Raw genomic sequence first — 26,030 nt, 5'->3', positions numbered from 1 at the left:
TTCTTGTAAATTTTATTAATATATTATCTTTGTTTTGTTATATTGGAATTTTTAATGAGAACCATTAGTCACTTTATAATGATATTAATCACATTACATATTTTGGCCAAACTTTCAAAATTTATGTGAGAAAATTGATGTACTTTTAGAAATCAAAAGCAGACTGATTATGAAAGTAATGCTATGTTAATTATATCCATAAATTCTTGTTTTTATGACGTGAGAATCCAAAGTCAATATCTTTTGACATGCATTGGATAAATCATACGCTAACGTAATATCATATCAACTATGCTGGCTAGATAAACCACAATGCATGAGGCATGTGCAATAAATTATCCAAGTAAATCTTGTGTGAGACGATCTCACGGATCTTTATTCGTGAGACGAGTCAACAATGTCTATATTTACAATAAAAAGTGATATATTTGACATAAAAAATAATATTTCTCATGAGTGATCTAGATAGAAGACATGTCTCATTAAATTAATCTATGAAAATGTTTCGAGAAAATCGAGCTCTTAATCATTGATCGGATCCGAATAAAAATAAACATAATTACGATAAGACAATTATTGTAGCTGAGCCTACTCGAGCTCCTCCCTATATAAAATGCAGGCACATTCAAAATCAAAATTCAAAAACTTGGACACGAATTTTGATATTTCCTAATGGAAAATCATAACTTCTTCCTCAGACTTTCTCGTTTGTTGTCTTCTTCTTTTGCTTCTTGCCGTTTTAGAAGCCCACCAGATCATGTTGCTCATAGCTCCATCTCCATGCAAACTGATAATAGTAACATCATTATTCCCCATGCAAACGACAACTCGTCTTTCATCAAAAACCCTGAAAAAACTCTCGAAAACGACGGTTTTTCAGGTCCAAATCCCTGCAGGAAAAACGACGCCATCGACCTTTATAACCGGAGTACGTCGTCCCATAGCGGCTGGTTCAGTAGTGCCGATGAGAAGTTACAGGAGAACGACGCTTTCTTCAGCTTTTCGTCTTGCTCCGTGGAGTCCTTTCGCCTGAGATATCGCCGCCCCAAGGTAGGGTGTGATGAGATGAATAGTATCGATGAAATTGGAGAACGTGCAAGTTCTTCGGCATTATCTGCATCCATGACAGCGAAGATCGTGGGAAGCATCCGCCGTATGGCAGGACCTCCGCCGCCTCAGACCACCAACGTTATTCTCCATGAAACTGCCGAAAAACCCACCAGGACAACAACCCATGAAAAGAATCACGACCTTGGGTCCGATCAAATGTCAGCCAAGATGTACTATTCCTGCCGTGCATATTCCGGTTTGTCTCGCCGGAAAGCGATGAGGACTCGACGGAGAGCTCATATGAGGAAGATTTTCGTTTGCGGTTCGATTGTTGGAGAGTGTCTGGCGGTGGAGAAAAAGTCGAGGGATCCTCGTAGGGATTTCCAGGCATCAATAGTGGACATGATCTTGGCGAAACAGTTGTTCGGAGCAGAGGATCTGGAGAGACTGTTGATTTGTTTCCTGTCTTTGAATAGTGTTTGTTATCATGCCCTGATTTTCGAAGTGTTCTCTGATATTTGTGAAACTTTGTTTCGTTTTTGAGTTTCTTTGGAATTTAATGGCTTTTGTTTTTTTGTTACTTGTACTTATAGTTTGGTGATGAAGGATTTATATCTCTAATCTTTCCTAAAATCGAATTACATACGTTTATACATATTTTGTTTCCAACTATCGTTGGTGAAGAACATTATAAAACTGCTGTCTTAAAGAAAGGTTAGGTGAAATAGACATTCTTTTTTATTATTATTACTAAAAATGAATAAATATTTAAATTTAAAAAATTAATACAATTATAAAAAACAAAAATAAAAACTATTTTTTCGCTAATTTTAAAAAAATTTCTTAAATATAACGCATGTCGATTAATTTTTTTGGCTAATAATCACTTTCATATATCAAAATTTTAGATCGTGTTAGCCTAAGGCAATGACATGATGCTTATCGTGTTTAGTGTATTGATGTCTGCCATCAACCTTAATACATATTTAATTCTTTAATTTTCGAGAAGTTATATATTTTTATTTTTTAACATGTGATAAAAAATATTTTTAAATCACATTCAATAAAATTAATGAGAAATATTTTTCTAAAAATTCAGTAATTTCGTCTAAATCCACATTCACAAACAATTTTATGACATGACACGTGTTTGACACATTTGAATGATAACAATAATTTTTTCATCAATTTTTTTATCCAAATGAGTTGTGATTTAATTTACCAAATCTCTTTATAATATAAACAACAGCCTATTATTACGAAAGAAAAATGAAACATGTGATCACAAGTAGATTATGTATAAATAAAAAAGTTATTTTATTAACATTTACTATGTGTAATCCAAAACAATTTTAATAAATTTTATAATGTGTCTTCTAATAAGATGCTTGCTTTCTTTAGAATTGGTTTAATCATTTCATTACGGGACATTGTACTATCATGTATCCGTGAACTTTGTAATATAGAAGAAAATTATCACATTAGTAATACGTAATAATTAAAATTTTGTACAAATAGAATAATAATATTTTTTACTTCTTGATCATGAAAGATAAATTTCAAACTTAATGTCTCGTTGTTTCCATATGTAGATATTTCATAACAACGAACAAATCTAACTTTAAACGAACACTACATCTTGGAAGGATTCAACTCATATATGATGCTGAAAAGACGAGTCATTTCAGAATTCAATTTTGGAAATAGATAAATTTAATAAAATTGGTTTCTAATATAATATGCAATATTGCATTATTTAAAATTTTAAATTCAAATAAGACATCCCAATGGACAAAAATTATACATTGAATGCTTTTGACAGAATTATAACATACATTAACTCTTTCAAATTATGGAAATCTCGAATTGCATGCATTGAGTGGCAAACATTTCTGATTATTGAGGGTAATAACATGTTTATTGAGAGTAATTTAATGTCCATTTGAAACTCTTTTGAATCTATCTCTTTTAATTTTCTTGTGCTCTTTTATTTGAATTTGTAAGAAGACAATTCAAGATATACGATATACATATAATTTTGGAAGAAAACTACAATGCATTAATTCTTTCAAATTAAGGTAATTTCGAAATAATATGTATTTGAGATAAAAAAAATTTATGATTATTAAAAGTAAATTAATGTCCATTGGAAAACTTTGTTGTAATGATAACTTTTAACACTCAACCAATTTTATTTTTAAAAAAATTAAATAAACTAATTAAATATTGTATTTCTTTTTTAGTAAGTAATTTGGACAATAAATTACTTAAAATAACAAAATTTATTTTTGAATGATTTACCTCATGAGCGATTTTGAACATTGCAATCATTTTTATTTTAAATTTATTTATACATTTTTTACTTAAACTTATTGATATAATGTAACATTGCAAATTTTTTAAATATAATTTACGTTTTCAATATAGTTTAGTTTTAATTTGAGTAAAAAAATTAAAAATATATAATACATAAATTACATTTGAATTAATATAAAAATTAATTAAATTCAAAATTGAATTAAATGAATTGATATAATCAATACAAATAATAATTGAAGTGATCATTTATTGCAGTGGACATATGTCAATATTGATAATAAATATTTCTTTTTTTAGAAATGACATTTTGACGGGAAATTACTATTTTTGGCAAAAACTCTACTTTTATATATATATATATATATATATATATATATATATAGATATCTAAATTAAATAATATGGAGCAAAGAAACATGTATTTTACAAACACCCAATAAGAGAGGAAAAATAGAATCTAAACCACAAAACAATGCCATATCATAATGAAAGAAAAATGGAGTGAAGAACTCAAAAGTATTAATTATATGTTAATCTAGTTTCATTATATCTGTTCTTTCCAAGCACCATTTTCTAGGAACTAGTCCCACGGAAAACTGCATTCGTGGCCTTGTATATTTTTTTCTTTGTAATTTAATTTTTCAAGCTGATATGTCATTACACACATTAGAACATAATATTGATGATTGGAAGAAAGTTTACTATATAGATAAACATTGATTCAATAATAGATATGTGAGGCCCGGGGTCGAAGAGGGCGTGGGTGATCGTCGGTGCCATGAAGTTGAACGAATAATGAGCGGCTCCTGGCATGCTTCTAGGTGGAGCGAACATGAATGAACCGATCCCACACCGAAATGAGAGGGATTCTGAGACTATTTAATGTAATGGACTGTGCAGTTGAAGAGAGCTCAAGAAGATGCATCTTCTTTTTCGGTAGCTCATCACACAAGAACTTCAAAGTTAAGCGTGCTTGACTTTGGGCAATTTTGGGATGGATGACCTCCTGGAAAGTTTCCCAAGATGTGTGTGATTGAGGACATAAGCACGCTGAAAATACCCGTCTTGATACAATGAGGATAATCATCAAATCTAGGGCACTTGAAATTTACAAGATACGTCCTCAATAGTTTATCAACGGAACATTTCAAAATAATTTTTGTTCCAAGTTATTTTTTGCACATATATTACATACAATATTTGAGATTTTGAGTCTTCTAGTCTGGATATTAGAATGATTACGTGTTTTACATCAATTAAACAAAAATTTATTCCACTGACCGGAAACGAACCATTTTAAAAAAACAAGTAAAAGGGGTACATTACATATTCTACTCTAGGGACCAAGAATTTCAAAGCCACCACCATAATTAAACGGCGGTGCTCCCACTTCCGTCGCCGTCGTTAACCCCGTTTTCTCCGCCTACGGAAACTTGCTTAAATCCGTAAAGATATGACAATAGAAATCGATCGGTCCCCGTAGAGGAGAGTCTAGAGGGGTTTCTATAAATTTCTCTGGCGGGAGGTGCCAAGTCCGATTGATTTCTCACGCGAGTTTGTGGAGGAAAAGTGGTGGTGGTTGGGGGGGGGGGGGCGGGAATCATGGTGAATTTGATGGTGGAAAGAGCTACCAGCAATATGCTGATCGGTCCTGATTGGGCAATGAATATCGAGATCTGCGACATCTGCAATCACGACCCTGCGTAAGCTGTTTGAATTTTTTCTATTTTTTAAGCTTGGATTACTTGATGGTCCTTCTTTTCCTGTGAACTTGGAATCGCGATTGTTGAATGCATTAAATTAGGTTACCGCAGTTGCCCATGGCATGAATACAGAAGTATTCAGCTTGTTTCTTTTCTTCATGCTGAATGCTGGCACTTTTTGTGTTTTACTGTATATTCCTCTATTTCAATATATGGCTGGTTTTTGTGAACTCATGATGTTTTTCTGTTTGCATCAGACAAGCAAAAGATGTTGTAAGAGGTATAAAGAAACGTCTTGGCAGCAAAAATCCAAAAGTCAAGCTTCTTGCGTTAACAGTAAGCTTGATTCTCCTTCCCTAACAGTTTTGCCCTTGCCTTCAATATTTGTCCACGGGCTTTGCTTTATTTTAACTTAATACTTCTGGGTTTTATACATGTTCAACAAGACCATCCTCTCAAGGTCAAATGTTAGGCACAAAAACCTTGGCTTTTTCCGAAACTTCCAGAAATTTAGCAAACTTCATTATCTATGTTATCAATAAATACCCCTTAGATTTACCTTTAAAATCTTGTTAAAAGCTCAAGAAGATGCAAACATCAGACATGGTAGACAATAAAGCCATATCTTGACCAAATTAGTTCGATTCATTTACAAAACTTGTGGCCAATGACATTTTAAACACCACACGAGCTTGGGAAGCCATAACCAAGCTAGTTTCAAAGATGAATTTCAATACATTGATTATAACTTATGTGAACATGAAGCTCGTTGCAAGGATCAAAAAGCAATGATGAGACGTTGATATGAGATGTTTTGAAAGTGAAGAGTAACAAAGAAATTGACAGAGAGTTTTCTTTCTACCTATGCTATCTAAGTTCTGTAATGAAAAAGCTTTGAAATGACCATTATCAAGCCGTGGCATCGTTTTTAAAGTTACTTTTTGAAAAGAAGTAGAAAAGTTTCCTGAAAGTGTCGCAGGTCCATACCCCATGGCCCATGGTCATGTCCGTATCTTTGTTTTTTTTTTTTTTTTATAAAAATTAGTAAGCACAAATCCATGAGCCTTAAAGTGTCCTGATCCATAGCGTGCTTAAAATTTCTAGCCTTCTCATGTTCGGCTACACGCAACATGCATGAGTTCCGTGCCTTAACACCAAATTTGGAATGCAATCATGGATTCGTGGCAACCCCGGTGCCTAGTATGAGGTAAACACATAACAAATCCACTGGCTTGAACATGACTATGGGTCGTGTCTGCATAACTGAACCAGCTCACAAAACATCATCACTGATCTATGACCCTTACCTTCACGTCCGTTGTTTGCAACACATAACAAATCCACTGGCTTGAACATGACTATGGGTCGTGTCTGCATAATTGAACCAGCTCACAAAACATCATCACTGATCTATGACCCTTACCTTCACGTCCGTTGTTTGCAACACATCCATTGGCTAGAACACGATAATGTGTGAATCTAAACATGGATGAACAAGAATAGAAAGCAAGGATTGCACAACCGAGGCTATGTGGTCACTTACGTGGCACTGTGGACTATCGGTGGCCAGCATAGGAACAAAAACACTTAATTTAGAAGCAAGTGTAACACATTGGCTTATATTCTGTTTTCTAGCTATTAGAGACCATTGTGAAGAATTGCGGGGATATTGTGCATATGCATGTTGCTGATAAAGATTTACCTCGTGAGATGGTGAAAATTGTCAAAAAGAAGGTAACATGGTCACATATTTCGTTGCTACGGTGGCATGATCTCTTAATCTTTTCCCATATTTGTAGTAACATTCATTTTGTTATGCAGCCCGACTTTCATGTGAAAGAGAAGATTTTAATTTTGATAGATACATGGCAAGAAGCTTTTGGAGGGTCAAGGGCAAGATATCCCCAATACTTTGTGGCATACCAGGATTTATTAGTATGTCATGCGATCATCATGTCTTGTTCCCTCCATTGTTTTTCCTTCTTTTTTAAATGAAATAGTATGGTTGTGTTAATTTTAACCTTTATTTTATTGCATATTTGTCAGCGACTTGGGGCAGTTTTCCCTCAGAGATCCGAGAGTTCGGTACCTATTTTTACACCAGCACAAACACAGCCATTAACATCTTTTCCACAAAATCTTCGTGATCCTGAGTCAAGACCGGATGCGGCTGAATCTTCTGCAGAAGCTGAATTTCCAACATTGAGGTACATTAACACAGTAAAATTTTCTTTATTTGTCTCGATAAACTTGACATTCCCTGTAATTTTATTGGAATTGTGGAGGCATATTTTTCAAAGAATTGATGTTTGGTACCATACAAAATTTACTTCAAATTGATCGCCTATTAAAACTTTCCTCTTTCTGCGATTCACGTTGTATAAAGAAAATGCTAAATCATGGATATTTGGAGTTACGATTAATCATTTAATCTTTTATTTCGATTTGGTGTACTACTTAATTTTTTGAGCTCCTGGCTTTGAAATCCAGCCTGTAGGCACCTTGTCGGTGCTTGAATGATAATGTGAATACGGAGACGTGTCTTACTCTGGTTTATGATAATTCTAGTTGTGCCACATATTTTGTTCTTCATTCATAGGAGCCATATTTTGTTCTTGTTTTGTAGGAGTCGAGTTATGAACTAAAATAGCTATTCCTTTATACCTTTACTTGCCTTCTGATTTGAGTCTCAGTGCTCCTGTGGTATAGTTAAATTGCTCTTTGATTTTGATGGAAATTTTTTTCAGCGTGACAGAACTTCAAAATGCACGAGGTGTCATGGATGTCCTCTCGGAAATGCTGAACGCCTTAAATCCTAGTGATAAAGAGGTCATTCTTCACTGACATTTGTTCGAGCAATATTGTAGTTCTTATGGATTATCTATTCTTGCATAATTATGTGAAGTGACTTGGAAAGTTATAGTTTCTCTGATTTGCTATGGTGGAAATCGAATTGAAAATAATTTACTTATTTTACTCTGATTTAACAAGATTTCCCCTTCAATTTTTTGCTGAGAATTAAATTTTTTGTTGCAGGAACTCAGGCACGATGTTATTGTTGATCTGGTGGCGCAGTGCCGTACTTATAAGCAAAGAGTTGTGCACCTAGTTAACTCAACTTCGTAAGGGCTTGTTTAACTTCGACTTGTGCTAATAGTGTTTGTTTATTGTAATTGTCATTGGTGTTTATCCTTGTTTCATTTTTTTTAATGTGTTCCTTTCTATTATATCTTAATTTAAACAATAGAAACTAGCCATCTTAGTAGATCAAATGTCCTAATTGTTGACCAAGGAAGGCACATATCTTGATGTTTCATCTTTTTCTCATTTATTTCTTTCCAAGTGTTCTGCATATTCTGACTTCAATACCTGTGGAACAAATTGAATGTTGTAATAGCAGGACAGGTCCACAACAAATCACTTAAATCTGGGTGGATTTTTGCAAATCTTAAATGCTGATACTGGTCGTGAACCTTCTAGTATAAGAATTGCTTCATGTACTGATAGAGTTAAGTGTTTGAAGACTGAGTGCAGTTTGAAAGGAAAATTCTTCTGGTTGAGTAACATAGGAGATTGCCATCGTTATAACTTTTGTATAGGTTCTCCGTTAAGCCAGGTTCTATGATTTATAATTTCATTTGACAGGTTTCATGGGTGAAATTTTACCTTTTTAGCTCCCGTTACCTGCTATTTTTGTGGTTTTTGAGAATCTGCTCACTATATTGATATAAATATAAGCTAGTATTCTTCATGAATCAATCTAATATCAGCTAGAGATTGTAATTATACTTGGTCAGAATACGTTGGAATTTAAAGCAGTCTTTTAACGTATTTTGACACAGGGATGAATCATTGTTATGCCAAGGACTAGCGCTGAATGATAACTTGCAACGTGTTTTGGCTAAGCATGAGTCAATGTCCTCTGGAGCCACCTCTGGGGAATCAGATAAGCCAAAACCCGAGCCAACCCGAGCCTTGGTAAAAGTTGATGCTCCTCTTATTGACACTAGTATTGCCAAACAATCAGAAAACGGGTAAATTTTGTTTCTGCCACTGTATTAAATTTATGAATTGCCCCCATCATTTTTACATGTTTAGAAAAGTGACAAAAAGATTGTTCCTAGCCATGAAGTGAATGTATTTTGCAGATCCACATCAGGTATTATCATACCAACACCTCCAGAAACTAATGCTCAATTAACGACGCCAACAAAAGCTGGTCCTATTATAGATCTTCTGAGTGGAGACACACTGGCCCTTGTGCCTGTCGCAGAACCTCAGCCAGCGAGCCCTGTTGGATCTCAGCAGAACGCTCTCGCTCTTGTTGACATGTTTTCACCAAGCAATAACAATCAATCTTCCAACTCTATTGGACAAGGATATTCATCATCACGTCAATTTCCGCAAAATGTTCAAACTCCACAGCCTTTGTTAAACTCAAACGGAAGTGTGTCTGGCCCTGAATTACCCCGATATAGACAGCCCCTTTACCCTCAGGGCTCTTCTTCTATGTGGAATGGTCAGATGACCCAACAACAGCAGTCACCTTCACCAGTTTACGGTGCATCTTTCTTTTTTATTTGATATCTAATAAAACAACCCTATAGAAAACCAGAAAAGATAAAACATAAAATAAAGCCAAATTAATGAATGAATAGGAAGCAAGCTTCAATTACTTTTGTCCCATGTGTGATTCTTGGAAAAATTTTGGCCCTGCTACTTTCTTCATAAATATGTTATTGGGATAATTTCTCCGATTGTCATCCTGAATCACGTCATCACGTAATTTATAGAATTTTGTAGTCTTGATCTACTCGAGAGCTCAAAGTAATATGATGCATTAGAATCAATGTCTAATCTATTCCTAATTCTTCAAATTGTAGGTCCTCAAGACAGTGGTACGCTTCCTCCTCCACCTTGGGAAGCTCAACTGGACAACACTCAACAACCCATAGTCATCCCCCTCAACAAATGCATGTTGCACATTCCCTACCATCACCCAGTGGCACATATCTTCAAGGATCGCAACCTTTGGCAAATAACCAACCATTCAGCACATACGCTCAACCAATCTCCAGTGGCCATCATACCCTCGTAAACAATCAAGTTCTGCAGAGCGATCAAATGACTGCTGGCTTGTATCCACAACATTTTCAAAATCCACAGGCTATGGGTATGTTTCCTCAGCCAATACAATCTGTTCCAATGGTTTATATGTACCCTCAACAGGCATACGGATATCAAATAGCTGGCTATGGCCATGGCTATGGCTATGGCCAAGGTGAACAACAGAACACTCAATTTATTGATCAAAAGATTTCCATATCGTCGAGGGACCACAGTTCCCTGAGGAATTCTTCTAATATGGTTTCCAGTTCCTCGTATGCACCGTCCCTGAAACCCTTCAAGCCAGAGGACAAGTTATTTGGAGACCTTGTTGATATTTCTAAATTCAAAACGGGAAAAAACCATGCCTGATAGAGCTGGGAGTATGTGATAAACGCCATGTTGTCTGTATCGCACCGGCATTCTTATTTGCTTGCCTACTTTCTGTGGGTGCCTGATGTTTGTGATTTCTTATTTGGAATCTTTGCACACATGTTCTCTTTATTAATTGTACTTTTCATGTTGGAAAAATGACTCCCGTTTAAGTAAATAAAATTTTTATCTTTATTTTTGGAACTTGATAGCCTATATACGATTATTTAAATGCGAGACATGGGTTTAAAAAATATAAAATTATCAATTTTCTATTTTAAACCTTTCAAACTTATCTTTAATTATATTTTAAAATTATAAATTAGGTGTTACATTTCTTCAAATAAAAAACTATGAAAAAATTATTATTTTAAAAGTAATAGAAGTCATATTTAGATAATTATTTTAAATATACAAATACGTACAAATATATACTAAGTATATATATATATATATATATATATATATGAAATTGAAATATAGTGTGTGTTGATTGTCAATTTTAAAGTTCAGTTTCAAACTCCATGAACCTAGGTCCAATTTTTCATAATTTATTACATACATTGAGTGAAGTTTTACTGGGGGTAAAATGGGAAATACTAAAAATTAGTGGACCAAGTTGTAATAATACAAAGCTATAGGGTGTGGAACAAATTTTCGCAGCTCATGTTCATATTGATCGGACGACGTATCAACGGACAAGATTTGCAGGTACCACTGAGCAACGGGGCAATCGCTATACTAAACGAAAATCGTTGAGAAAATTCATAATAATTTTCGTGTGTAACTACGAATCCACAACTGATTTCAGGCGAGTTTCTATTTCTTCGATCCCTCATAATTTTTCATTTCTATTTTAGCTCCTGCCCACTTTTCGTATTTTTTGTTTTTACTATAACTTCCTTTGCTTCTGGTTTGCGACTTTAATGGTGGGATTCCTATAAATTGATTCGATTTTTCTGTTTTGTAATTAAGGTAACTCGTTGTTAACTGATTCAGTTCTCAGTCGTGCGTTTTTAGGTGGATTTTGATCTCTACGATTGGTGTAGAAGATGCAGGTTAGTGTATTTATCTTGAAAGATTTTTTTTAACTTGGGTTTTTCTTGCCTTTGTTTGTTTTTCCTTCTTCACGATTTTGTCGTCTGCTGTTATGTCTGAAATTGAGTTTTTTTAGAACGATACTATCGTATGATTCTTTGTTATGTGTGCCTAAGCTTTGTGACGTAGTGTGAAATATGAAATCAGTTGATGGGCGACTCACCTTATTTGTGATTTTTTTTTCCTTCATATTTCCTGAAAATTTTTAATTGTTGCCATCGGCGGCTTCCCCAAAATTGTTTAATTATTCTGATGTAAAACATGGTTCCTCCTCATTGATTTAAGATGCCATGTTCATGTTAAAAAATTGCCGACATTTAGTTGAACCGCAGAATACCATTTTCCTCCTCCTCTAACTGGATACCATTTGAACAATATTAGCGTTGTATACTTTTTGATACCCCTAATAGCTTGCACAAAGTGGAGGTTGATTTTTGACAGCTCAAAATTAGAAACGACTTTCAAAAGATTGGAACTATGGGGTGCACAAAAATTTGCATAAATTGTTTTAACATCTCAAATTTCCAATTTATGGCCATTTTGAGTGATTTCCTTCAAGAATGTTTACGGTTGACACTGATGTCTGGTTGTTATTGTATGTTATATCTAATTTTTTATTATTATTTGTATTGTGTAAAGAGATAATGGTCCTTTCTTTGCCACCTATCAAATCTTGACTCTTGAGTCATTGTATTTGGAATGTAAGATTAAAACTTTTATTGGATGTTATATCTAATTTTAAATTTGATTCTCCGTATCATGTAAAGAGATCAACCTATAAAATCTTGAAGCATTGTATTTGGAATGTAAGATTTGGACTTTTGAAATTGGATAACGATGACTAAGTTTCATGAACTTATAGTGTAATGTTTTATTGTCGACGATATGGAAGTATCGGCTGTATATTTTATTTGATTAATAAGTTCAGTGATCTGTTGTTTGCTTGTTATATTTGAAATGGATTTCTTGGGGGTTAGGCATCAAGGGCTAGGCTTTTTAAGGAGTATAAAGAAGTTCAGAGAGAGAAAGTAGCCGATCCTGACATTCAACTTGTTTGTGATGATACAAATATATTTAGGTGGACAGCTCTCATAAAGGTTGGTACAGTCTTTTCTATGCGTTATTATCGTGTTGTGACGTTTTGGGAAAATATGAATCATTCTTTTGTATCGTTGCATGCCTTTTATGGTATACACATAGGGGCCGTCTGAGACACCATATGAAGGGGGAGTTTTCCAGCTTGCTTTTTCTGTCCCAGAGCAGTATCCCTTGCAGCCTCCTCAAGTGCGGTTCTTGACAAAAATATTTCATCCGAACGTACACTTCAAGGTGATGATTTATCGCTTTTAATTTTTTCCATTTCTGAAGTGTGCTTGTTCTAATGAAAAGACGAGAGATCAAAGGTTAAAATATGTGAAGGCGTGTTTGTTTTGTTTTGGGAGTTAATGTGGAAGAGTTTTGGGGAACGAAATATTATGTTTGGTTCTGCTGATGTCAGATCTTGTAAAAGATTGTCTGGTAAAATTGTTTTTTGGGTTAGAAAATGATATACAGATATTGGAATGATGAAAATTATAGTTAAAATAACGATTATATTTGGAGATCTTAAGCAGGGAGAAAATAAATGTTGTAGAAAAAAAACAATTTATGATTTTTCTTTTTTGGGATGAAACATCTTTAGAGATAACAAAACTTGACAAACGGTTTGTTAAAACTTTAATCTTTAAATATGATAGTTAAAACTTAAAAGCACTTTCTTTTTGAAATATTTTTAAAGAGAAGCAAAAGTAGAAATTCCAAAAGTCACAGTTTGTGGCTTCTTGATTGTGGGTTTTTTAGGCGCTCTAAAAAACTATATATTTCCATGTAATATCTTTTTCAAAAAACTATCTCAGAAAAGCTTCTCGACTCTGAACTTTTAATTTTCTTTAGTAGCTTATCTTATTCAAGTACATGTATTAATTTTCTCGAAATATGTTATGGTAAATTTGCTTTTAATATGATAAGGCTGGTATGTTAGCATAACATGGAAAACATGCAATGTGTTTTTATCTGCAGACGGGTGAGATTTGCCTCGACATTTTGAAAAACGCTTGGAGTCCGGCCTGGACACTGCAGTCTGTTTGTAGAGCTATAATTGCCCTGATGGCTCATCCAGAACCTGATAGCCCACTAAACTGTGATTCAGGTATTAATATAGCCTCATTGAGATATACTCGGACCACACTCGTTTGTCTGTGAGAATAGAAAATATTGGATGCGATTGTTTGCAGAAAAGATATTTGTTTTTCAGGTAGGGTAAAGCGTGTTCTATGACTAGCAGCTAGCTAACACTAAATTCGGGTAGATTATGACAATTATTGCAATTTTTTATGTCGCGTTACTATTTTTTTTGCACAGACGTGTATTTTGTGCGACTTGAATTTATGATTTGTGTTCTAAAAGTAATTGCTTCACCTCCAGGCTAATAATGGTAGTCCACGGATGGCTCATTCCCCTATAAGAAACTATCCTTATACTTCTCTTGTCCCATATAATTAAAAATTGAGAAAATTGTTTTTTTCCATATATGTTTACCTCTTTGCAATTTTGGTATTTTATGTTGTCAAATTTTAGTTTTAGTTCCCTATTGGTACTTTTAGTCATTTTTCGACTTGACGCTGATGTGACACCAATACATTGTTGATGTGGCTCTGACATGATCTGCAATCCTAATGAAAAATGACTAAAATTAACAAAATCAGAACATATAGGGCCGAAACTGATATTTGACAACATGTATGATCAAAATCGCAAAATGATAAAATTACAGGACAAAAAATGTAGTAGTTCTTACAAATTTAATTGAACCGGAGATACTGAAACTAGGTTCGGAAGTCTCGAGCGGTTGGAAATTTATTCAGATGGTGTTGTTTCTTGGATGTTCACTGAGACATGTATCAAGAAATCAATGAGATTAGGAAATAACGTAGTTCACATTTCCAACAAATTTTGCTGTCATGCTACTGAAATCAATGCTACGGTGCAGACGAACAATGTTTCTTACCCTTGACACCAAAAGATCCATCCCTATAATTCTTGTCTTTTATATCTTCTTGCATTGATGTGATTTTTACAGCTATGAGGCGATTGTATATCCTCTATTCGTTTATAATTTAGAGTGAAGAATCTCTTCAATTCTCTGCAGGCAATCTCCTGCGCTCCGGCGACATCAGAGGATTCCAGTCCATGGCCAGGATGTATACTAGACTTGCAGCCATTCCCAAGAAAGGGTAAAATCAACTCACATTCAAGATCGTGTGACCCGCATTTTGCTAGTCAGTCATCCGCTGACCACCCTTCGTATAATCAATTGCGAGTTTGTACACGAAACATGTTTCTTCACACAACTTGATCGGATTTCACTATTCTAATATACGATATAGGAAAATTATCTTTGATGTATTTCATTTTATCTTTTGACCTCATATTCAAATGATGATGGGCTGCATTTTACGGACTTGGCACATCATGGTTATTTATTAACAAGCGTAGGATAGAAAATTATAAATCAAGATCAACATGCACACAAAATAGTTGATGACAGCAAAGAGATGCAACCGATGATACCCAATCCGATGGTGTACATATACAATGAATCATATATGATTTTTTCATAAATTTTATATCACACCGTATTCGCTCACGTTCAATGTAAAGGGCCAGGGCCATTTCAACTGGAGTTTTCAGATCAAGGGCCATTTCAACTGGAGTTTTCAGATCAACCACGGCTTTCGACAATGTTTTTCTGTCGATTTCACTGGCGTCCGAGGAACGAAGCTTTCGAGGTTTTTAACAAACATGTTGCCCTCTATTGTGAAAGGCCCTCATGAAAAAGAAGTTGGGAATATATGCTACTGGTCATTGAGGGAAGATGAGTTCTGGATTGGATACTCAGTTCCTCCTCCGGTGCTAGAAAGACTGGAAGTGTGGTAAATTGATAATATAATATTGCTTAATAAGAAACAATAATTTGGTGCAAAAAATAGAAAAAGAAACAGGAATTATTAAATTTGAGATAAAATATAGTGTTTGGTTATTGTATGATTATTTTTTTCGACTGATTAAGTACTAATGGCATGTTTGGATTGACTCAATTAATTTGTTTGGATGAGTTTAAGTTTAGATTAATTTTAAGTCAAATTCCTATCAACGAAGTGTCCAACAGGTGAGACATGTAATTGCATTGAAAAATATTTTTTTTCCCAATCATATCTTTTTATTTTTCGAGTTTTTATTTATTCTTCGTATTTTATTTTCATAAAACATATGAGGATATTATGGAGAATAATTACTCAACATAGAAATTCAAGAGGAATAATTCTCATTCATACATGAATTTTTAATTTTATTCTTATGGATTTGCAAAAAACCTATCATCTGTTGGGGACGAATACCCAAATAGGTTTTAAGTTTTAGTGAGTGGAATATTATATTTTTAATCGTATAACTATATTTTTTAGTCATAGATTAATTTATATTCTTAATTCACTAATTTGTACTTTTTTTCTGAGTTAATTAGTTATTTTTCCTAGTGTGTTGGCGCGAGATCGGAAAATTACGACATGTCATCGAAAATTATTGGCATAACTAGAAACACTGCTACGTGGTCGACGTCACATCATCACTCTAGCGAAAGATGACTAAAATTGAAACACAAAGGTATAAGTTATAGACTAAGACAGTGCATTGATGATCTATAACACGATGAAATACATGCATGTATATGTTGCAATCTATAAATATATATACATAAAATTAATGCAAACCGGAAACAACGTTGGGATCGGACATGAATCGGATCTTGTTTACTATAAAAGAAACATAATATAGACACATGCATTAAGATATATAAATCCATATATGGATCTTACTTCGTTTTCGATCGAATAACAGATTCATTAATCGCATGAAAAATCAAGTGGTTAATTCTTTGAAGGTGTCGTTTGATGTCATTGGGCATTGTGTAACCCGCCAAGCCCTTCGAGACAAAACAAGGCGAACTCACATATAATATTTGTTTTTCAATTGACAGAGACAAAAAATGATAGTATCATGTAACAAGAAATTTAATTTACAGCATAAAATGACAAGAGATATACCATTGGAGGGACAGCTTATCGTGGGAATCAATTCAAATGCATAGATTTATATAGCCCCCCCATCATGCAAATGATTTTGTAACATAAATCTGTATATTTCCTTTTTGTTTTTCAGTCTGTTTTTGTACCAAACATATAAATATATATATACCAAAATGTCTTCACCGCTTCTTCCTGCTAACTTAATCCCCGACGAGGCGAATCCGCCATGGATGAACAAAGGGGACAACGCGTGGCAGCTCACAGCCGCGACCCTAGTAGGGCTACAAAGTGTGCCGGGGCTTATAATCTTGTATGGTGGTGCTGTCAAGAAAAAATGGGCTGTGAACTCGGCTTTCATGGCTTTATACGCATTTGCTTGCGTTCTACTTTGTTGGGTTTGCTGGGGATACCGGCTTTCCTTCGGGGACAAGTTGATCCCTATCTGGGGTAAGATCGACGTGACCTTGTCTCAGCATTATCTTCTTGGACAGGCGTTTAGTGGGAAGTTCCCCAACGCCACCATGGTGTATTTTCAGTTCGTTTTCGCGGCTATAACGTTGATTCTGATAGCTGGTGCTGTGTTGGGGAGGATGAACTTTTACGCGTGGATGCTGTTCGTTCCTCTATGGCTAACGTTTTCTTACACGATTGGGGCGTATACGATTTGGTCTCTCGATGGTTGGCTGGCTGTTGCTGGGATGATAGATTACTCGGGTGGTTATGTTATTCATCTGTCTTCTGGTGTTGCTGGTTTCACTGCTGCATATTGGGTAAGCACAGTTTTTAATTTCACATGTTTTTCATATATATTATCAGTGGACAGTCCATTTGAGATAAATTTCACACTTTTAATGCACATGTATATCAACACTCCTTGAGCAAGATTTTTAAACAAAATTTTATATTATTCAAGTTTATTTATCATCTAACATAAGATGATCTTTCCTAAAATTTGTTGCTGGGATAGTAGGATGAGCTTATGAAAGAAAGTTATAAAATTGACAGAGAAGGACTTCATTTTATCGTAAAACTTGAGTCAAATGAGAGACTATGCAAATATATTGAATCTCAACTTTTGCACTTAGCGGTGTAAGATTACTGCTTACCATGTGTTTTGAATAATCAAATTTATTTATTTTAAAATTTTCCAAAGATATATCGTAAAATTAGATTTGAAAATTCAGTTTTGTAAAACCTAACATATCCACAAAATTTAAAAACTTGACCATTAATCACTACAGAAAATATGTTTTGAAAAGAGATGAAGGGATTTGATCATTAGTATGTATACGATTGAAACTAATTATAACCCTGGAAGTGGGAAAGAGATAGTTTTAAGTATGATCTTTAGAATGTATGTATATATGAGAGTTGAGACATTATATCATATGAAATTTATTACAACATGGTAAGTGGGAAGAATAAACAAAAGAATACAAACAATGAAAACAATTTTCGTGATAAAAACAATGATATTTTAACTTGCAGGTGGGTCCTCGTTTAACGAAAGACAGAGAAAGATTTCCTCCTAACAACATCCTCCTGATGCTAGCTGGGGCAGGCCTACTGTGGATGGGGTGGACAGGTTTCAACGGGGGAGACCCTTATGCGGCTAGCATTGATGCCTCCTTGGCTGTTATCAACACTCATATATGTGCTGCAACTAGTCTGCTGACTTGGCTCATGCTCGACATCGTATTCTTCGGCAAAGCATCCGTCATCGGTGCAGTTCAAGGCATGATCACTGGCTTGGTTTGCATCACCCCGGCTGCAGGTACCTTTCTTGTTTTCTCTGTATTCTATAATTAATCTGTTGAACATTAACTTGGTCTGTACTTCAAAAATGTACCTTTTACATTTTCTTGGTATAGGAGTTGTGCATGGATGGGCGGCTATAATAATGGGAATATGCTCGGGCTCGATCCCTTGGTTCACCATGATGGTGGTTCACAAGAAATCCGTGCTCCTCCAGAAAGTCGACGACACCATGGCTGTGTTTCACACGCACGCGGTTGCGGGGTGTCTAGGAGGGATTCTTACCGGCCTCTTCGCCGACCCAAAACTATGCAATTTGTTCTATACAAAGTATGCCAAATATGTAGGCTTGTTCTATGGCTTTCACAATGGAGACTACCACAACGGATTTAGACAGATTGGACTTCAACTTGGCGGCGTGGTTTTCGTGGTCGGGGTTAATATCGTGACGACAAGCTTGATATGCTTGGTTGTGCGACTTATCGTGCCTTTGAGAATGAGCGAGGAGGATATGGAGATCGGGGACGAGGCTGCTCACGGTGAAGAGGCGTATGCCATATGGGGGCAGGGGGATAGGAATGAGAATTCACGATTTTCGACATATAACGACGTCGAAATCGGCCCGTCTAAGGCTAGAGGTCAGGTCGAGATGACTTGAAGAAAGGGATCGGAGCTGTGAGGTTCATGCAAGTTGGATCGAATGAACTAAAGGATCGAATAAAATGTGCTTTTGGTCTTTAGCATATTTATAATGTTTTTTGAATATGTCATCGTGAATGCAAGTGAAAGAAAAGCCTCTAAAACGTGACATTTTATTGTACCAATAATATTATAATATTGCCTTTTGTTAGGAATTGCAACTAACAAAATAAATGTTCGTTGAATTAAAAATATTTAACTTCGAGCTCGATTCGTATATAAAAAAATTTATAATTGTTTTGTTGTTTCTATTCAAAATTTGAGTTTATAGACGAACTAGTCGAATTAGTTACTACATCCTTAAAATTCAAAATTTCATATTAATAAAATATTAAAATAGAGGACAAAAACTCGTGTGAGACGGTCTCATCGATCGTATTTTTTGATAAGAATATCTATTGGGATAATTGACTTTAGTACAAAGATAAAAATAAAAGATTCGGGAGACTCCAAACGGAGATGGAATAAAAATTAAACTTGTTAATTTATTGTTATGCGGCCTTTAATGAGTAAAAGCCCACGATCTCCTCCGATTTTCCGTGGACCTCTCACGATTCCGCAATGGCGAATGCATCAACTTCAATTCCACCATCGACCAAAGGAAGGTGGGATCACCTATCTACATACGCGTCGCGCATATTTCTCTTCCTCATCATTTTTCAGGTTCCGCTTTTCAGGTCAGAACTACGTTCTTCTCCATTTCATATTCATCAAAATTCATAGTTGTCCTTGGGAATAATGGATTTTTTGTTCCAATTTATTCTAAAGGTTCGTCCTTTTTTGGCTGAAGTTTGTAATTGTTCGGAGTTTTAGTTTGATTGGTGCTGCTTTTGTTGGTGAAAGAAGATATCTCGTTAATTGATCTGTGGATCTTTCTATTTTTTTTTTTTTTAAATCGGAATCCAAGGTTCCTTTTCTAATTCAGTATGCTAGGATGGTGCCTGATAGTTTTGGTTAAAATATAACAAATACTAGGCATGTGATCGAATTCAAGTGAGTTGCTTGTGCTAAGAATTATATGCTTTGGTTCTATTTTCTTTTTCCTAATTGCAAATTGTCTACACAGGTAGAAAGTTTGTTTGTTTTTTGTGCAGCTGTAATTATTCCATGTGTTACTGCAGCATATAGCTATTTCATTTGAATTTCTTGATAAACAAAGTGTTGAAATTCGTTGCCATGACTTGATCTCTGTGAATATGCAGTTGGAAACATTGTTTTGTGTAATTTAATCACCAGCAACTATCTTTTTTCCTCCCCTTTATGTAACTGGTTTCTTCTTCCCATCTCCCACACACTCTCAGGGTTCAATGTAGATCTGGCATGTGTACAACGCCTCTTCATGTCACATCTTCACAGTTGGTGGCCAGCGAAGTCTTTCCACTTCCAGTGATAAAGGGCCTTCTTTATCCGGGAGCCATTGTAAATGGTCTCATCAGTAACATGACTGTGCCAAGCTGGAATAATCTGCTAAACTTCTATAACTTGACTGACATAAAGGAGGCCTCTGCAGTAACTGATCTACAGCGATTGGAGGTTTGGCTTTGGCTTCTCTTTTCCCACATCTCTATCATTTCTTATATCATAGCTTTATGTGACTTGAAGTTCTTTATCTATTAAATATCAAATCGAACATGCTTCCATGGGAACAAAAATGACTTTTTCACAATCTGTACTGCACTTTGGATATTATATATAGTAGATAGTAGATAAGATGCATAGATATTAATTCTTCACAATTTACCAATGTTGTTACTGTCGTAAATTTGTCAAAGGAGCCCTCACCACGTGGTCCCTAAATGTATTCTTCCTTTAGGGTCTTGGGATTTGAAATATTCAATTCGTGTTCTGTGAAATCTTGTTTACCATTTCAGTGAATGAAAATTCTACTTCTCCTTTTCCCCATTACAATTCGCTTTTCTTGAAAGATTTTTCTAATCGCTTGACAGGTTCTTGCGGGAAGTTACTTCAGTGTGGCTGGTTCGCTGATTGGTGTTATAAAACCAGGAAGGATGAGCATGTTTGGAACACTTCTTGTTGTGTGGGGTCTTGTTAAGGAAGGGATTCTTGGAAAGCAAGCAAGCACGGATCCAACAAAGGCTGTATTTGTGTACCCAACAATGTTAATAGCTTTGGTTTGTGCTTTCTTGTCTGTGAAATATGATTTGAAGAAGGCAGTGAGAAGTGCCCCAACTCGACCTGTTGTTAAGCCTCTGAAGAGCTCTTCAAAATCCAAATTGAAATGACCTACAGATGCAATGTAGGCAACAGTAGGTACTCTCTCTGTTAAAGAAGGGCCAAATCTGGCTACCCAAATTCCCTCAAGATGCCTCGAATCCCATCAAGTCCATGTTTGCCAGGTGCTTGATATCTTGTCTTGTGACATTTTATAATCTTTATTTTCTTCCTTTTCTAGTTTATCTATCACTCGCCATGTATCAGTTGCTGATAAATTTTTACTCTTTGAGTTTGAGAATTTGTAACTTGATTGTTTTTATGCCAATTTAGGAAGTAAGTCTGTCACACCAGAAACAAATTTATGTGATACTGGGGAAAGATTTTATATGGCCTTCTGCTTTGGTATTGACATAGGAAATTATACACAAGCCGTTTTTCCTTCCCTTTATTTGAATGTTCAGAGATTGATCTGACCATGATCGGAGAAGTTCACTCACGATCTAAAGAATATTATTAGATGTCATATAGCTTTTATACAAGTTTATAACCGAGAGGTATTTAAATGTTATGGCTTATAGTTATGCGATCATGGCATCACATATAGACCATTCTACCATTTTGACCCCGTTGATTATAATGCAAAACAATATTCCTAAATTCCACCTACTACTCTGAAGCAGGTCAAAAGCTTTGATGCCATCTTCTGGCCTTTTTTGTTGTTCTTTACCTTGTACACCTCTGTACTTTGGTCCCTTCCAGTAATATATATTGCAAATTGAAACCAACAACAATTCAACATATTATACTTCAGACAAGATGGCCAGTTTGAATAGGTCAGAGAGATCATTTAGAAGGCGAGGTTCGTCAGGATTGGTGTGGAATGATGATGAACTAGCTGGTGGCTTTTATCAATTTGTGCAGACAGAAGGGAAGTTGGGTGAACTGAGGCACTGTCATAGTCTCGGTGGTGACGGCGGCGGTGCGGCGCTGATGGATCAAAGCGGTGTAAAGGCTGCACCGCACGTTTACAACCTTTACAACCGCAGTGTATCCGCTCCAATCATAAATCCAAGATTGCCTAAATTTGTTGGAAAAAAAATATTTCCAGGAATCTTTGGAAGACCTCCCAAGTCTGGAGAACATGCCAAGTGAAATTTCTTATCAGCTTTAAACAAACTCGAAATATAATTGATGGGAATATAAGAATTCTATGTTGGTACAAATTTCCCTTTTTTAATTTTTTCTTTTTTGGTATTTTAATTAGCTGCAAAAATGGGAATCCTGCGTGATTTGTTGTGATTGGGTTGGTTGTAACAAATCACATACTTCATATAATAATTTATTTGTATTTTAATCCTTTAGGTTTTAACAATCACTGAAATTAATTACAACTCGTGATCTAATTAAACTAATTAAAAACTAATCATTTAATAATTATATCATAAATATTTATTTATAATAGCTATAAAACCCAGAACACATAATCTCTTACAAAATCCGTAATACAAAAAGTCCGATCAAGTGGTTTGTAATTATAATTAATAATCATATAAATGTGTATGGATTCAATACAAAAATAGTAATATCCACATAGAAAATAAATATTTTAATTTACTATAAAAATTTATAAAACTCACTATGCTTGCTTGTGATTGAATTCAACCGCGTTACACTTATTTAGGTATATATGACTAATGCATGCGGAATCTGTAGTGTTTTAAATATGTTGTGCTTCTGGTTTTATGGACTTGATGAATGAATGGAGAGCAATGATCAGTGGCGGAGCTAGGAATCCGATTCTACCCGAGCTAGAATTTTAAACTCTAAAATCCTTTAATATTTTAAATTGATTTACCCGGGCTAATATCAAATTTATCCAAAATTATAAAAAAATTTACATATAATTTTTTTAAAAAAATTAGCCCGGGTGACAAGTAATGTGGCTCCGCCCTTGGCGATGATGAAATAAGAAGTGCCGGAAATGGGTGGCGAAGCGGTTGGTCTGATGGCTTCCGGTCATGATGGTGGTTCAGTTGGCGGAACGGTTCATCAATCAACAAGTGGTTCAAGAAGGAGAGGAAGAGGTCCAGCTGACAGAGAGAATTTCTATCTCAATAAGACATCTACACGCGTCATACCCAAGAAAATACTAGTACACGGGACATACCTTGGATCTCCAGATACAGATACACAAGGCATACCCGATACTCCAGCCAATACAAATACACTAAAAAACACACACTCGCATGTCAATACCAAATAAGAACAAATCTTGACTTTCCAGACAATGTCTTCAATGCAGGCGCATCATCCTCTAACTAGCGTGTTGCAACCCTTCTAAAATCTTTTTTGCATCTTCCGCCCTGTGAACCGAGTCCACATCAAAGTCCCCATTGCTTTCTCATCCAAATTTTTGTTTTGAAAATGCCAAACACGTCTACTTTGTGGGTACGCATATGAGCACGTGCATTATTTTGTTTTAGAGGCTTTCACATTTTCCTACATGCTAAGAATCGGCCTTTCATTGGGTTGGTTTACAAAACAATATTCCTTAAAAAAATATGACCGTCGGGGTTTTTGTTGTGCGCTCTTGTGCGTGTTGTATCAGAAAGCAAGTAGGTGATTCCAATTTTTGTGTATAGAAAGAAAGAGTCGGAACTTTCAAGAGCCATCGACCATGGTGGGATATAGAGATAGTGTCTTCAAAATTTTATTTCAAGTATTTTTTAGTTATTAGTGACACATGTCTCATGTTGTTTTATTCATTTTGCACGTAACAAACTTACTTGTTTTACGACTTATTGTTTTGTCCTTCAATCAAAATTTGATTGCAGAAAAGATGAGATTATTAGTATGTTATAGCCATACACAATCCTCAACAAAATTACGAGGAATAGATAGATCGTTCATACAATTGGAAAACATTAATTTTTAATCAAATGAAACCAGGAAATAAATAATATGTTAAAACTTAGAGTAATTTGACTTTTAATGGATCTGAGAAAAAAAATGGTGTGAATTTATTTATGAGTAGGCCTCTTCTGAAACAGCCTCACGAATCTGTATCTGTGATACGGGTCAACCCTATCGATATTCACAATAAAAAGTAATATTTTTTCATGGATGACTCAAATAAGATATTCGTCTAACAAAATACGATCCGTGAGACCGTCTCACACAAATTTTTGTCTTATTTATTTATTGTTATGATCCTCGAATCACACATAATTGAAATAATCCTAAAATATTGTCGGAGAATTGAGTGATATCTGAAATATTTCATTCGAAATAACTCCAAAGATTATATAATCAGTGGTTTATTTTTACCATATGATTGGTGAAATTCAGAAGCTGAAAAATAAATTTTTGAACAACCAAACACCGACAGCTCTCAGAATCATACACTTAAGCCTAAATAATGCAGAATGACAATTATTATTAGTATTAAAAATGGTTCTACATTGAGTCTGACTTCCTAACTAAAAATAAGATGAGATTAATTATTATTTTTTTTTTAAGAATTGGTTGACTCATTTTTATACATAATATATATTGAAAAATATTTTTTATTTTGAAAATTTTTAAATAATATAAAGATTATTTTTCCAATAGGAAATTTAATATATTATAAAGTATTTATGCCCAAATTACGTATTAATATTTCAGCAAGAGAAATTGTATAGGGTTGTTCTTTTCTTTTCTTTTTTTGGATGTATAATTTTTAATTTTGAAAATATTTAATATATAATTTTTGAGTAGGTGAATTAATGTGAAAAGCAGGGGCATTTTAGTGATATACAAAAAAGAAATAGAACAATGGAGTCCGCCGACAGCTCCAGTTGGTGCTTTGTGGAGGGAGGGTGACCGGCAACAGGCGGTTGCAACCAAAGTACAGTCTGTCCGCAGCCACTTATGGGTTGGAATATATAAAGTACACCTTCCAAATGCCATCATCCTTCTCCAACCCAAAAAAAAAAAAAAAAAGAATTGTGAAAAATCTCTTTAATTTATTATTATTTAAAAAAAAAGATTTAAGATGATTTTACTCGTATAAGCTCTTAACGTAACAATTACTCAAGGTGGAAAAACGATAAATGATTAGTTATGATAAGATTAGAATCTTCGGATAGCATGCAACCTGTCATTTAACGATGATAATTGAGAAATTGTCAAACATAACTCGTCTATTTGGCATAGTATTACGGGCTTAACAAGTATTTAGTTATATTATATCGATCGAGAAGTTGGCAATCCAATTCACTTTTTTAGATATATGGAGTTGGGCTGACAGATTATCGTTGTCTATTTTAACGGGATCTAGATAAATTGCAAAATAATTCAACTTCTATTCATTAAAAAATGAGTGATAAAAATTATACAAGTCTCACACGTTGATAACAAATCAGTGTTTTGAAATAATCATAAATAAAGTATAAATTTTCTTATTATATTTTGAAAAAACTGTCTTAACCACACCCTATGACTGATAACATAATGATAAATCTAAAGAAACAATATTTTTTTTTTTCCATTTGAGATTATATATATATATATATATAGCTGTTGTGTAGCCGACAGACGAACACCGTCTACCGGTTCAGCTGGTAAAAAATCCTTACGTTAATTATAT

General features: G+C 34.7%; 4 protein-coding genes and 1 pseudogene across 4 annotated transcripts; all 5 read left to right on the top strand.

Annotated features, from left to right (window-relative positions):
• The first annotated feature begins 586 nt into the window (after nucleotides 1-586).
• On the top strand, nucleotides 587-1,604 carry LOC142533374 (uncharacterized). Its single transcript, XM_075640117.1, has one exon. It carries the CDS (start codon nucleotides 673-675, stop codon nucleotides 1,591-1,593), a length of 921 nt encoding a protein of 306 aa, XP_075496232.1. The 5' UTR covers nucleotides 587-672; the 3' UTR covers nucleotides 1,594-1,604.
• A 3,050-nt stretch (nucleotides 1,605-4,654) lies between these two features.
• On the top strand, nucleotides 4,655-10,754 carry LOC142532585 (TOM1-like protein 9; annotated as a pseudogene).
• Nucleotides 10,755-11,207: 453 nt separating this feature from the next.
• On the top strand, nucleotides 11,208-15,143 carry LOC142533370 (protein PEROXIN-4). Its single transcript, XM_075640114.1, has 6 exons — nucleotides 11,208-11,361; nucleotides 11,526-11,608; nucleotides 12,626-12,745; nucleotides 12,849-12,977; nucleotides 13,707-13,836; nucleotides 14,836-15,143. The coding sequence occupies exons 2-6, from the start codon at nucleotides 11,603-11,605 to the stop codon at nucleotides 14,922-14,924; spliced, it is 474 nt and encodes a 157-aa protein (XP_075496229.1). The 5' UTR covers nucleotides 11,208-11,361; nucleotides 11,526-11,602; the 3' UTR covers nucleotides 14,925-15,143.
• A 1,801-nt stretch (nucleotides 15,144-16,944) lies between these two features.
• LOC142533329 (ammonium transporter 2 member 5-like) lies at nucleotides 16,945-19,187 on the top strand. The gene is made up of 3 exons (XM_075640065.1): nucleotides 16,945-17,541; nucleotides 18,260-18,545; nucleotides 18,643-19,187. Exons 1-3 carry the CDS (start codon nucleotides 16,945-16,947, stop codon nucleotides 19,182-19,184), a joined length of 1,425 nt encoding a protein of 474 aa, XP_075496180.1. The 3' UTR covers nucleotides 19,185-19,187.
• Nucleotides 19,188-19,713: 526 nt separating this feature from the next.
• On the top strand, nucleotides 19,714-21,787 carry LOC142533727 (uncharacterized). The gene is made up of 3 exons (XM_075640594.1): nucleotides 19,714-19,902; nucleotides 20,527-20,758; nucleotides 21,172-21,787. Exons 1-3 carry the CDS (start codon nucleotides 19,787-19,789, stop codon nucleotides 21,466-21,468), a joined length of 645 nt encoding a protein of 214 aa, XP_075496709.1. The 5' UTR covers nucleotides 19,714-19,786; the 3' UTR covers nucleotides 21,469-21,787.
• The last annotated feature ends 4,243 nt before the right edge of the window (nucleotides 21,788-26,030 follow it).

Source organism: Primulina tabacum, chromosome 18, assembly GCF_025594145.1.
Source record: "Primulina tabacum isolate GXHZ01 chromosome 18, ASM2559414v2, whole genome shotgun sequence".
Taxonomy (NCBI): domain Eukaryota; kingdom Viridiplantae; phylum Streptophyta; class Magnoliopsida; order Lamiales; family Gesneriaceae; genus Primulina; species Primulina tabacum.
This window is presented reverse-complemented; position numbering and strand designations above follow the sequence as displayed.